The sequence below is a fragment of the Sipha flava genome, unplaced genomic scaffold (assembly GCF_003268045.1).
Source record: "Sipha flava isolate LNK unplaced genomic scaffold, YSA_version1 219_pilon_pilon, whole genome shotgun sequence".
Taxonomy (NCBI): Eukaryota; Metazoa; Arthropoda; class Insecta; order Hemiptera; family Aphididae; genus Sipha; species Sipha flava.
In genome coordinates, this window is record NW_020272848.1 from 263,536 (window position 1) to 278,321 (window position 14,786).

The 14,786-nt window shown below is 27.1% G+C and overlaps 1 protein-coding gene across 1 annotated transcript; it reads right to left on the reverse strand.

Moving 5' to 3' along the window:
* Positions 1–3,410: 3,410 nt before the first annotated feature.
* On the reverse strand, positions 3,411–10,957 carry LOC112683093 (trehalase-like). Its single transcript, XM_025553955.1, has 10 exons — positions 10,807–10,957; positions 8,083–8,361; positions 7,676–7,848; positions 7,403–7,602; positions 6,508–6,632; positions 6,306–6,439; positions 5,551–5,717; positions 5,245–5,449; positions 3,857–4,053; positions 3,411–3,652 (listed from the first exon to the last, which is right to left on the reverse strand). Exons 1-10 carry the CDS (start codon positions 10,890–10,892, stop codon positions 3,521–3,523), a joined length of 1,698 nt encoding a protein of 565 aa, XP_025409740.1. The 5' UTR covers positions 10,893–10,957; the 3' UTR covers positions 3,411–3,520.
* Positions 10,958–14,786: the final 3,829 nt, after the last annotated feature.

Below are 14,786 nucleotides of genomic sequence, written 5' to 3' on the forward strand. Positions count from 1 at the left end.
CTAATATTGGTTACTAGAAGTCATGTTGTCAAAACTTGTTTTAACTATCGATTTTTTTAATTTATTACTAATACTTTTGTTCGCTTATATATCATAATCACTTATACTTATTGTACATGATACTTACAGATTGTTAAAGTCTATATATTAATAATAATAAAATTATTAATGAAGCCTCAACTATTCGATCAATTATTTGTACATAAAAGACAAAATGCTAACTTATGCAAAATTATTCAAGTTTCATTTCAGATTTATCATACTAGGCCAGGGTGGGTTAGATTAACCTAACCTAACCCAGGGTGGGCTTTGTCTAAAAAAGTTTTGATGCCATGATTTGTTACAAAACTAAAAAAAAAAATTATTTAGATAACATTATTAAATTCCCAGTTAATTGTTATTGATGGGTGATTTCTTATTCAAAAATGTCATGTTAATAATTAATTTATTATATATTCTAAATGTGATACTTGTACAGATTATGTATTTCCAAATGTAAAATAAAAAATAAAAAAAAAGTTTCACTCCGGAACATTTAGCTGCCCTCAAACACTATCAATACATCACATTCATAACCAGCATTAACGTACTAATGATTTTTGATTTTCAGCAAAGTTAAGTTATTAAAACGATTTTGTATCATTGAACATCTAATCGACTCGTTCTAATAACTTGATCGAAACAACCAATGTATTTATATTTTTGTTCTTGTGTGTTAATTTATATAATTGTGATATTTTACGAGTACCCGGTTATCGATTATAATTAAACACACGAATCGGTATTTCTTTATGCGTCATAAACGATAAACCATTATTTATATTGGCTTCACTTCCGTTATGTTCAACGAAAAGTACAATCTTGTTTTAGTAGTGAATGCCATTTCGATATTCGGTTCTCTTTTGTTGTGTAAACGTGTAAATGTATAAATAAATCGTAAAATATTTTTTTCTGAAAAAGCACCATGTCGGTACTTGGTCCCATATAATATTCTATGTTTGAAAACGTAAAATTTGTTGAATTTTATTTTTATGATTCAATAAATCACTGTAAATGTATTTTTAATCATTGAATTTTCTTTAAAATTAAGATTTCTTAAGCCGTTTAATTATTTTGTTATTGAACTCGTTCGGAACATGTACTTTGTCACATCCGATATGCATAATATATGATTGTTTACTATTTAAAAATTAAACTAAATGCTTTCTGTAATATACTAATCATTCATTTCCTCGAATCATTGTGGAACACTTGATAAAGGACATTAATAAATGAATGATTAATATCTCATATTTTTATCGATTGACATATGTATATACATATAAAAAATGTAAGAAAACGTTCAATATTTATGTTTTGTTTCTCAAAATCGATTATTTTATAATCATTACTGTCAAGTTAATTAATGAACGGCTTGGAATATTATTCAAATAAATTTAATTATTTTGATTAAAAACATTTCTGTTCTAAATTAATAATAATAATAAGCGTTTTATATTGAATATAATTACAGAGGTATCTACTATAATTATTATATCAAGAACAATTTAATATAAATCAATATTTAAAATTCTCAGAATCTACCTTACTGATATCAATTATTAGATGAGTATGCGTCGTAAGTAAAGATGTTTATTATTATTTTGTAAGTGGAAACTGTTTTTATAAAATGTGAAGGTTGCGGATGTATTTGTTAACACTTCCAGAGAGTTTTAGCAGTATACATAAACGAGCATAAATCATTTGTTTTTTATCTCACCTGTTAAAGATCCTGGAAATAATTGTTTTGATTATCAAATTGTAAAAATCAATACTGAATCATAAGATCATTTAATTTTTATATGCAGAATACATTTTCTCTTGAAGAAAAGAACAAATAACAAAATGCATATTGAATCAAATAATATATTACATCTCTCTAATTCGTTAATACTGCATGAAACTGTTAAAGAAAAAAAAATAGTTCAAAAATACAGTATTCAGTAATTCAGTTTTCAGGTACTATTTAGACGACTAATTAATATGATTCATAAGTAAAACGATGTTGATAACAATTAACGAAAAATTAACAGTTAATACACATGGAATCTATTTTTTTAAATCTGTACACAAATAATTGTTTAATAGGTTTTATTGAAAATTTTTATTAAAATTAAAAATAAACATTCGCACCAAATGTGATCCAATTTTATTTCGTTTTTTTTATTAAAAAAAAAACTGTATACTTTGTACCTACTTAAATTATAATAAGTCAACATTTGAACACCACACTTGTAAGAGTATTTTTTTTCTTACATAACTGGAATACATATGATGAGAGAGTCTATACAGTGACTGAACCCTTATGGTTGTTTAGTGTTTTTCTTAAAAATTTAGTTGGTCCTTGTACCAGTGTCTTTTTAACCAACGAGAGAATTATCTGGTATGTTTACACTGCCTTGAATAGCAATCAGTGGGTTGGAGTGTAATTAGCTAATTCAGAGTAGAATTTTGTGTTATGGGTCTAAACGATTTTGTTGATAATTTAAAGTTGCGTTTCTCAACCTGGAGGTCACTTTGGTCAAAAATAATTGATCACTGATGTATAAAAACAACCTTTAATTTACATTAAAAATAAAAAATTAATACATAATCGTAATGGTAAAAATTAAAAAGTTAGTTTATAGTATTTATAAATACACTATGAACTACGAATAATGAAGTAAAAAGTATAAATAAATGTAATATTTGTTTTTTTTTATACTCATAAGTTTTTTTAATCGTGAATTGACATTGGAAATACATATTAGTAAATTATTTTCTAATGGTAACAAATTATTTCTGTATAGTTTTTAATGTTTTTAATAAAAAGCATATTTTTCACATGGATAAAAAGCAACGAATGGTACCAAATTTTCAATGTTTTTAATCGTTTCTTGAAAAAAACATGAAAAAAATGAGGTGTTTTGATCTTTAAAAAAATTGTAATTAAAAAACTCGTGTTATTGTTTAGATTATGATAAATGGCATAATATATTTTGTATCTGGTAAAAGAAAAAAATAGTTTAAATTAGTTATTATTATTAATGGGAGAGGAGCTCATGAAATGACTGAATTTATTTTTTTTTTTATTTTGAGGGTCATGACATTAAAAAGGTTGAGAAACGTTAATTTAGTGCATTTAGTTAAATTTTAAATTTTAAATTGATTAACTTGCAATTAATTTGAAATTATAAAAATAACGTACATTTTTTATCGAAAAAAGTTTAAAACAATGATAAACCCATAGTTAATCAATATTATTAATTTTTTAATATTGAATCTAGTATTTCTCTTGTACAGTAAATGTTTTTAAAAGTAATAATCGTAGAATTATAAAATGCAATATTATTTACCAAAAATTAGAAGATTTTGTAAAATATTTACTAAAATTATCATCTTATGGCGTGCAATTTTATTTTTAAATGTTAAAATGAAAAAAAAAAGTAGTTAAGTATATGCTCATATAATATGAACACTGAAATTGGTATAAGTACTGAATTCAATCTTCAGATTTAAATATGCTTCCCCACTTCCAGAATAATTCGAACACAAATCCGTTTGTCCATCCGAATCCGGTTTGTGGTTCGTATTCACCACCATTGCCTGTCGTTCCTACGTCAAGAGCACTATACTGTAAATATAAGTCAAACAGTAGTATATCAGACGGTTGATTTAAGTATTAAATTTTGATCGCTAACAGCGATGAATTTATCTGTGAAATGTGAAATATTTAAAATTGAAGTTGGTTTCACACCACCGCTGTTAATTTTTTTTATAAGAACATATCAACTCAATGGAATAAAATACAGTATAATTATTGCAATAAATACTTTACTTTTTCAAACATTGTACCACTTTCCACGAATCCTTTGTAATTGGTATTAATCCACGACCTGGCCAAGTTTATGGCTCCTTTCTGGGCAAGTACATAGTTAGAGGATCCTAAACCATGAATTACCATGGCTTGAAGTGGAGGCCAACAATTAGGGTAATCCCACTGTTGGGTAGTGTTAACTGTCGATGTTGGTATACCTGCAATAAAAATTATGAGCGTTAATATACGAACGATATAACATATCAGTTGTCTTGGCCCTTCGTTCAAAACCCGAAACAGTAACCAATTTTATTTAATCACACATAAACATATTATAAACCTGGTACAAGGAATGGGGAAATAGACAAATCAAAATCAATTTATTGTATTTTGACACTATGACAAAAAATCTCCTCAACCATTCAAACCATTCTCAATTTATCCACCCTAGTCAAACAATAAATTGCTATCTAGGTTTCCATTTGGACCGACGACTGAAATGTGCTCACCATGTCCATGTCAAGTGAATCACTCTCAGCAACCGATCCTGATCGGGATGTCGACAGCGACTCCTCTTAAATTCCAAACACATCAGAGTAGACAATACAATTTTCATTTATAAACTCGTCTTGAAACAAATATAATGATATGGTATAGAGCTCGGAGGCTTAGCCAAGACTCCGAATATTAATACAATTCAAACGTAATAATCTAAATGCCTTCATTAAATTACAAAAGTTCTATTCTTTGTCTCAAATAATATACTCCATATTGACGTATCCATTCCAACAGTAAAAAAAGTAGTTAAAATTCTCTATAAACTCTTCCACTCAAATATATCCAAACACCACAATCTTAATGATTATAACTTATACATGTTCTCAACATCGCAGGTGATATCAAACATTATAAACGTAAATGGTGCTGCGACCTTTTAAACGATTAATAATTGTCCTCCGTCATGAAGTTATATTGCTGGATGGATTCTTCAATCAAGACTACATTCCGATCACAATTTTCACCTCAAATATGCTCAGTGTAAAAATATATTATTACCGATTGTATTAATAAATTAATAATAATAATAAAAAAAAAAACTGTGATAAATATAGTAACTTCATTAAATTCTTATTTGGGTGCATTGTATAGGAACATGAACGGTATATTCTTCAAAATAAAGTGTAATATTATAGCTTAGAACGATTTTAACGACTGTAAAGAAATAAAAGCTATCATACTATTATTATAAATCATTAATATACTAAAAATTAATTTAACTGAGAAGATGTGACTTAAAAAATAAACAATAATAAGTATGTAACCGGCTTGATTGGTGAAAATATGTTTACGTAAAAAATACTTCAAAATGACAATACGTTGTATCAATATAAAATTGAATAAGTACATACAAATCAGTTTTGTAGTTCCGTCCGAGTTGAAAATATCGTGTTTGACCAAATATTTGAACGCCATTCTACCGTAGTACTTTTTAAACCTTCTGTCGTAACTACCGGTCCACAGTGGTGCGAGATTAGATGGATAGAAGTAATTACGACTCGATTCAGTGGTCAGGTCATAGTCTAACCAAATTTTTTCTTCTGGGTTCCACAACAGCTAAATGTCCACATAAAATATAATTACACGTAAATATATTTATTTATATAGTATACACTCTATGTACACTTGATAGATGTTTCGTAAAATATATCACTGACAGCGTTTATTCCGACCAGGAAACGTTTACCGATGTCGTAGTAGTATTTGGATTTAACCCCGTCGCCCAGTCGCTCATACATTTCTCCGATAAAATCAGCGGTTGCTTGTATAATGGAATTTAGTTCCACGTAGATAAAATTTTCAGGATTTGTTTTTATCAAGCCACCTGTACAAAGCGATTTTTAAAGACTATCAGTTTGTACAAAAGATATGTAAATAGTTATGTAAAATAAAGTAATTGTATTTAATAAAATAATTTAGTCTAATGTATATGAGTATAATTAATCATACTTGATATATTTAAACAAATAAACAATAAAAAAATAAACAGAGCAATTTCTTATTTTAAAAGAACGTAGGCATACGTAGTCCAAACTTTTTTTACATAGGTATCCGATTTATGGATCTCATTTTGAATTTTATTTTTAGCTTATAATATTTCGACTTGAATATGTCTAAATGTATACTTGTAATGTATTTAAAGGCATTTTTTTATTCTTATTAATAGCGATTGCAATAAAAAAAATACTATATGTGCATCATATTTTGATATTGATACAAAAAATTGTACTTGGTTAACTTAAGCTTGTAATTTTATAAATCTCCCAATTATTTAAAATAAACTCTACTCAAAAACTGTAAAATTTGCTGTAGAAATCTATTGACAAAAATTATTTAGCCACTTTATTTAATTTTGACATGAATATAATTATGTATTATTTGTATGTATTGCGTTTACTTAAAATAAATGTACCTGTGTTTTTGCCGCCATTATCAAAATGTTTAGAAGAAAAATCCCAACCAGATTCAGCAGCTCCTCTTAGGTGTCTATATAATTTATTTTTATCGTCTTCATTAGGAAGGGTCATAGCTAAGATCTTATCTTCGCTGTAAAATAATCATCTTATGTGTCATATTCAATATCAATTATATAATTTAAGAAATAATGCACTCACTAGTACGATTCAGGACGTGGTTCTTCTGTACGTGGATTATATTGTGCCATAGTATAGACATTACCGTGTTTTTTTACATTTATTGTTCGGTTTGTCAACCAGAAATTTAATTCTGTTTCTAGATGCTAATAATTTGTAAATATATAATCTCTGATGTATATTTTTCAAAAATGTAATTATTTGTAAAATGTATTATTAAACTAAATATAGTACTTATATGAAATAATTTTATTATGTTGCATTGTGACATAGTTACATTAAAACATTACTAATAATCTTTTCTTTTATTTGAATTATAAAAGGTGAATCCTATATATACAAGTATTATTAAATAACTAATTTAAATGAAATAGAGGTAACATGAAATTTAAAAATGAATGAAAAGAAATCACTTATTTGTATACATTTAAATTACATAATTTTGTATAAAATTATAATTTAAGTCAGATATAAGAAAATAAAAATGTTTCTATTAAATCATATTGAAATATTTGTATATTAATGATTAATTATTGGAAAATAATATTTAGAATCATATTCAATGTATCTATAGTTTTTTTTATTGACATGTAGTAAAATATTCGCTTATTTAATATTTAAAAATGCCAAACAATTTTTATTTACAATAATATTATTCATTGACTATGATATAATGAAAACAGATCTTTAAAAATTAATTGTATAGGTATTGACGAAACTACAAAAGTATTTTTTTGGACGTAGGTAATTGTCTTAAAATTACAATTAATTAAATAAAACTAAAAATCAGTAGCATTAATTTACGAGTAAATCGTGTAATAAACCATACTAAACCATAAACTATACTAAATAAAAACTAAAATCACAGAATTTAGTTCACATAATACGAGTACGTGCAATTATAAATGCAATTTACCTTAATATTTTCTTTAATAAAATCGAAATCGTCCGTGTACGTATAATACGTCTTTGCCATAAAGCTCAGGAGCGGGGGCTGAGATCTCAACAAATAGTAAATTCTGTTACCATTAGGTACATAACCATAACGGCATACTAAACAGATGAAATTTTCTATGATACCTTTTGCAGTATCTACCATGTCACACAGTAATGCCCCTATCATTATAAGATTATATTTAAGTATCATATGTTAGTACGGTAATTTTTTTGGAGCCATAAAATTGATCACCTTTTATGATCCAATATGTATCCCAATAATAAAGTTCGGCAAATCTTCCACCGGCTATGAAGAATCCGTTGGGCAAGTAAATGGACGAATGTCGATCGGGGTTTGTTTTGACGTCTTCGTCCATTCTCCGGGCCAAAACTTTCCAAATTTTATTGAGTTCCAAGATCCACTGTCTTCAAAACGAAAGCAAACACATTACATTCACACACATATGTATAAAAATATACGTTTCTAGGCTAGGTTAAAATTTTCTACAAGTATAATAATATTAATATTGCCTACTGAATCTCGTATTATATTTACTACGCACATACATGTATTACTTATATACATACCGTATTTAGTTTAGTTAGTTAATACGGTTTAACGTATATTTAATATAGTGATGGTAGGTTAATCATCAATACCTATATTTATTGTCGTGTACAAAATTGACGATCGAAGGTTTATCGACAAAGTCTGGTGGTAACCATTCGGCCAAAGGATCGTCGACAAAGTTCTCTTCGATAAACTGGGCAAGTACATCATTATTCAGAGTTTCGTTATTTTGAATTTTCAACTTTCTATATGCTTCCAGGATTTCTTCCTCGCTACGAAGTAACTTTTTGTCGACGAACGTCTTAGAATCTGGATAGATTTTTTGCATTTGCACATCATTCAGAAGTTCCCCTCGACAATATATATTACTATTAATATAAACAAAACAATTCTTACATATGTTATATATTTATTATACTGATTCGTGTTATTTATATTTCAAACTATAACTGATAATTAATGTAATTTTTTTTTGAAATATACATACTATTACCTAATTGTATTTTTGTTAATTATGAACAATTTTATGAAATTGAATAGGGATTCATTCAATTTAAAAATAGAATACAAATTGTATACCTAAAAGTTTAGTGTACACTTTAGTATCAGTTTAAGTCTACTATACGTGTTATATAATGTTTCATATTAATTTCAAATCTAAAATTTCATGTTTACACATCGTTATTTTATTTTTATGAGATTAGAAAAAAATGTATCATATCTATCTATACTGAACATGTATAATAAGTAAGTGCTCAACATGGTAAAATTAAAGAAGGGGGACTCCGTATACTTTAAAAAAAGTGTTCCTAAAACTTGTTAAACGTTATAATTATAACGTAATAATAGTAGGGGATGCTAAAATTTCTGGTGATACTCCGTCCCCCTGCGTCTCCTTTCAAGTCGAGCACTGAGTATATATGTTTCCACGGTACACTTAATTGGTTCTGATTTAGTTCTAGAATAATTAATCGAAATTCAAAAAATATAGTAAATAAAATAAAAAAGAAATGTGTGATACTTATTTTCGGAAATGAACAGGACAATTTTAATAACAATACGGTTGTTTACTCTCACTATGGCTTCCGATGCGGGTGGACTGATTGATTATTAAAGTTGGCTACCAGTATCAAATTTAGCGGGGGTTCAGGGGATGCAAAGCCTCAAGTTTTAAGGGGTCTCTAAAACCAAAATTTAAAATTTAAAACCGTATGTTTTGTTATTTTTTTTGCCTTTTCGGGCTTCGAATATTTTTTTATTTTATTCTGTTGCTTTTAAATCAAATTAATTATAAGCATATATATATACATATTGAGTAAATTTTTTTTTAAGAAGCCTCCAATTAATATTTGCCGGGGTGGCTTTCTTAGATTTAGATCCGACATTGTTCGTTACACTAAATTAGCACCACACGTATCAGAATGCCGCTATCGTATTTTGTCATTTAAGGCGTGAGTTCGCCATTAGAGATCTTACCATTTCAGAGAGGAAAGAAAGTTTTACGATGATCGTATTACCTTTTATGGATTGAGTTTTTCGATTAAATATTTTAGAGGAAGCATTCACTGTAAAAAAACACGGCTTTCATCGTCTTTTTTTTACCAAAAAGCCTAAAAAGTGTTATCATTAATCAATGATAATAATATTTGTTAAATTATTTTATATATTTTATAGATGAAAACGAGAATGCTCTAAGAACTGTATGCAACTTGATGTTAATATGCCATCAATCAGTGGCGTGACGATGTAGGTAATCGAGAGACGGCCGCCTCACAATTTTTTGAGGAGTGGGTGGGTGTCAACAAAATATACTTGCCTCTAAAATTTTTTGAGTTCGACACGCCACTGCCATCAATTATTTTAAGACTAAGTAAACATTTCGATATGAACTTGACCCTCATTATTTTTTACTAATACTGTTGCAAAAAATAAGAAATACATTTAAGGTTTAAAAAATCTGTTAGATGTTATCTTACCAGAACAAGTTTCAAGAAAAAAAAAGAAGGATAATTTTTTTTAAAAATTTAATTTCTTTAAATCTTACTCTAGATATACGTTAAAAAAAATTCCAGCGTTCTTAAGGAATATAGCACTGAATGTATTACGAATGAAGATAATTATTTAAGTAGCATTTATTCGCAAGGTTTTTCGGTTACTAAATTGTTCGTTTTATTGTTTAATTTATTTTACCTATCAATTTTACAATATACTTCAAAGAATACCTAATAAATTTAAATTTAAAATAAACATATATACTGTTCCAAAATGTACGATATCGTAAGAATATTTGAGTTAATTATCAAAATTATATGGTAAATCACCAAATCACGATATCTAAGTAATTTAAATAAATATTGATAATAACTATTGATAATTACTTAATTACTTAAAGTGATTATTATAAGAAAATAATAATTATATTCTCTACTAACATATTTTCCCGTAATAAATAAGAATCTTCAATTTTGCTAACAGTATATTAATATTTTTAGCATCGATTTAAAAACTCCATGTATAACTATAATCTCATACGAGGTTAAATAGATAGTAACACTACATTATATATTTGTCGAATTTTGGATTGTTTTATAATGTTTAATCTACTCCTACAAATATGAATATAGCTAAATAGCAAATAGCTACACGATAAAGGTAGATGTATTATTTTTAGAAATTGTATATATTCATGAACATTTTAAATTAGTATTTAGCTACAGTATAACAATTTTCAAGCTACAATGTCATTTAAATTAATATTATTTAATAGTAAAAAGATATACAAGTTTAAATTAAAATTTAGCACATTTTCATACCTTGAACAAATTTCACTATTAGAAGTTTGAGAAGAGCTTCGTAAAAGCTGAGTGCTTAAAAACAGACTGGTTATTATACAGTACATTTTTAATTTTTAATTGGCGCTAAGTATACGATTTGAATAAAAACTTTGTATCAGTAACAATATTAAAGTAAATTGCTGTGAATGTTACTTATATAAACCATGTATATTTAAAATAGTTTATTTATTATTAATTATGAATGTAAATTATTTAAATACAATTTTGAACCTTATATACATTTATTGAATTCATATTGACATATCATATATTTACTCAGTTGTCTTTAAATAAAATCGATATTTGTTATTAACTATACTAAATAGGTAGTACAAACATAAACCAAATACAGAACGTCTGGTTTATTTAGTGTAAACATTCTAAATTATAATTAGAAGGTGTTATGGAATGATTGAAATGTCGAATATATTTATATTTTGATAAATTTAATCTTTTTATCTGAAATTTAAATAATTAATACACTTAAATATACAAAAACACAAAATAATAGAGAAAATCGTTCAAAAGAATTAATTTTTATGTTCAAAGTTCAAACTAAAAATGAATCATTCTAAATAAAAGTATTAACTATTATATATATATTATATTAGTAAATCGGTAAGTATTTACATATATGTTTAGGAATAAAATAAAAGTATGTTTCTAGCAATCGTATAACAATATTATATTATATAAAGCATGAACGGAAAAAAAAACTCAATTCTAATGTGGTCTTTCGTTGATTCGCTGCTGGGCCAGTACCTATAGTGTTCTTGGGAATTCATACATTCATGGTAGAATATACTTTGAACCCTGCGTATGTCACAGCGGAACGAATATATTAGTCATGTTATTTGTAAACGTTTGAAAATGACAATGATTAGGAACGAAAACCGGAAAATATTATAATTGTATGTACTAACTATTTCAAGCCATTATAACTTGTTCGAGTGTTCCGTGGAATAATATACAAACAATTTTTATATTGGTTTCGGACTGACAAATATTTGTACAAGTCTTTAACATTTTAGATAATTGTTCACAGAATTGTCACTAGATGTGAACATTTTGAATATTTTACCCTATTAAAACGAAAAAAAAAATATTAGTTTAAATATATTATTTATAATAAAAATCTACACACACCATACTTATATATATTATCTCGGGATAAACGCGTCTGTCAAAATTTTATTAGCATGTACAAAAAATTTAAAGTTCAATAAAATTAAATGCGAAAAATCTATAAATTATGCAATCATATAGCGTGTATAATCGAAAGCCCCGTTGATTGACAACTGTAATACAATTCGCTTATATTAGTCACCCGATCCTCTGTGACTCATGCTTTTTTTTTTATAACACTACCGATATTAATATATACAATTTTACCAAACGACTTCGTTAAGGAAGTATTTAATATCAAATTATAATATAGAAATGAGTAATAAACACGTTTCCTTAAATGATCCATAGATTGGTGGTCTTAACACGAACACGTGATAGAAGATATTTATTTCGTCGAGTAATCGACGTTTCCAAGCGTTTAATAAGTAAATATGATTTTAAAAACGATCAATATTTAATTTTTATTTCTTAAAACTAATTATTTCATAATTTCTATATTAATGAGCTTATTCAATGTCTTCGAGTAGATATAATACTCACATCGTGCTAAATTATTTATGATTAGAAATCAGTACTTTTGTATTTGAATTAATAACCAGGCGCATATTATATTTATATTAAAATTGTTTAAAGATTCGCTTTTTAAGTATATAACCATTTATTATCAAAATTCTCTTTGTGTACCTTAATGATATTTAATAATTATGGGCGTGCGTCATCATTAAACATGTAGTTCTTGTAAATGAAGATAGCAATGTATATTATAACCATCATTATAATGTATACGCAGAAATAAATTATGTTTCAATTGGATGGCTATATCGATAATCGTTTTTATCTCGCATGTTATTAAGGATCCTGGAAATTCTAATTACAATAATCGAATCATACTGACCAAAACTATTATATTTACAATAGCCATAAGCCGTAAGTAATTATCAGATTTATTTCACGAAGCAAAATAACAAAAAGGATAGAGATTTAAAGGTCGGGTGAGATATAAGAACGGATGTAGGATGACTAATAAAGCTGATATATTTTTATTTATATTATAGAAACCACTAGAATATAATTTTGATAACTCAATAATGACAAAATAATTAAGTAAAAAGTATGATAAATGAACAGCATATTATCAAAATAATAAAACCAGCCTCTTTTATATAAAAGCAGTGCTCAACTTGAAGGGGGAAGCAGAGGGACGGATTACCCCAACTAATTTTCAAAAATGTTAACGTCCCCCTACTATTATTACGTTATAATTATAATGCTTAACAAGTTTAGGGGATGCTTTTTTTGAAGTAAACAGAGTCTCCCTTCTTTAATTTTGTCAAGTCGAGCACTGAATAAAAACGAATATTGTGCTCATTTTTCATACCTAAATCGAACACGGAATTGCAAAAAAAAATTCAGATTTTCGTGATTCCGATTGAGTTTGGTTCACGTGTGAATATTGAAATGCTTCTAAAACAAAAGTCGAGCCTGTGCATTTTCGATATTTTTACGTTGAAATCTGACTTATGAGGAATCTTATGAACATTTAATACAATATTACATTTATTTCACTATTAATAGAATAATTTAATTGGTTGTATATTATGAATATTGTTTCTGGTCGGCAGTCATGGCACAAAAGTTCTATTTTAAGAGCGTTAATTCACTGATAAATTTCATGTTAGTTCAGAAAAACGGATTCTTCTTTAAACATTTAAAACAAGCAAATAACAGATTAAAAAAAAAAATCACTTTTTCCAAGCAATGAAGTTTTGGTTTACTGCGATTGAAAACAATTAAAAATGTGACTTAACGTATAACTCTATATATTGATGGCCACATAATCATAATTTTTACAGTACTGAAATATATTTATAATTATGTTACTATTGTTACTACACTATGTTATTACAATATATATATATACCATTAAATGATTTAGGATGCAATTCGTGTTGTGGTTAAATATCGTTATAACACAATTCGTGAAGTCGTTAAATATCGCTGGAGCGCGATTTATGTAGTCATTTAGAAACCCCGGGACGCAATAGGCATTAGTCAATTTGCAACAAAATGTTTGAAATGCTTTGAAATGCGATTGTAATTTGCTCCAAAATAAGGATATGTAATTCGCACCACCCTCAGGTAGTAAGAAATAGGAATTGTAATTTGCACCAAATGTAAAATCTATTATTTTTTCGATAGTTTCTCGATAGTACCAACGTACAAGTTTCTATATATTGAGATATAAAAAGTGGATAAAACAGAATTGAATAATCTGGAAATAATAATTTTTAATTGAAATAAAGTAAACTTAGGTACATATTACCATGAAAGGAAAGGCTAAACGGTTAGCTTAGTGTTCGATCGAAATAATTAACTGATATACATTATATAAATATATATACATATGACGTGAATACGACCGATAATTAGACGTCAAATGTCCTAATATTATTAAAATATTACCAGATAAGGCGAAAGATCCCGAAAAATTATTATTGTCATTCGAGTATATCTAGGTCTTGACGTCGACGAGGATACCGAGGAATAATCGAGTATTATAATATCAAATATTCAATAATCGAACAAAAAGATACTCATTATGATGCGAATTACATACTGTTATTATGGTGCAAATCACAAACAATAATTTTTACTACCAGCAGTGATGCAAATGACAAACTCCCCGCATTTCATGTGGAAAAGGAATTTTGGAACGCCATTCGTGAGCACCGAGTTAATATGTGCACAAAGGTTGTCGACTCAACTTTGTTAAGAATAAATAATAATAAAAATTAACAGGGTTTAATTGCAACTGAAATTGTGCGTACTCG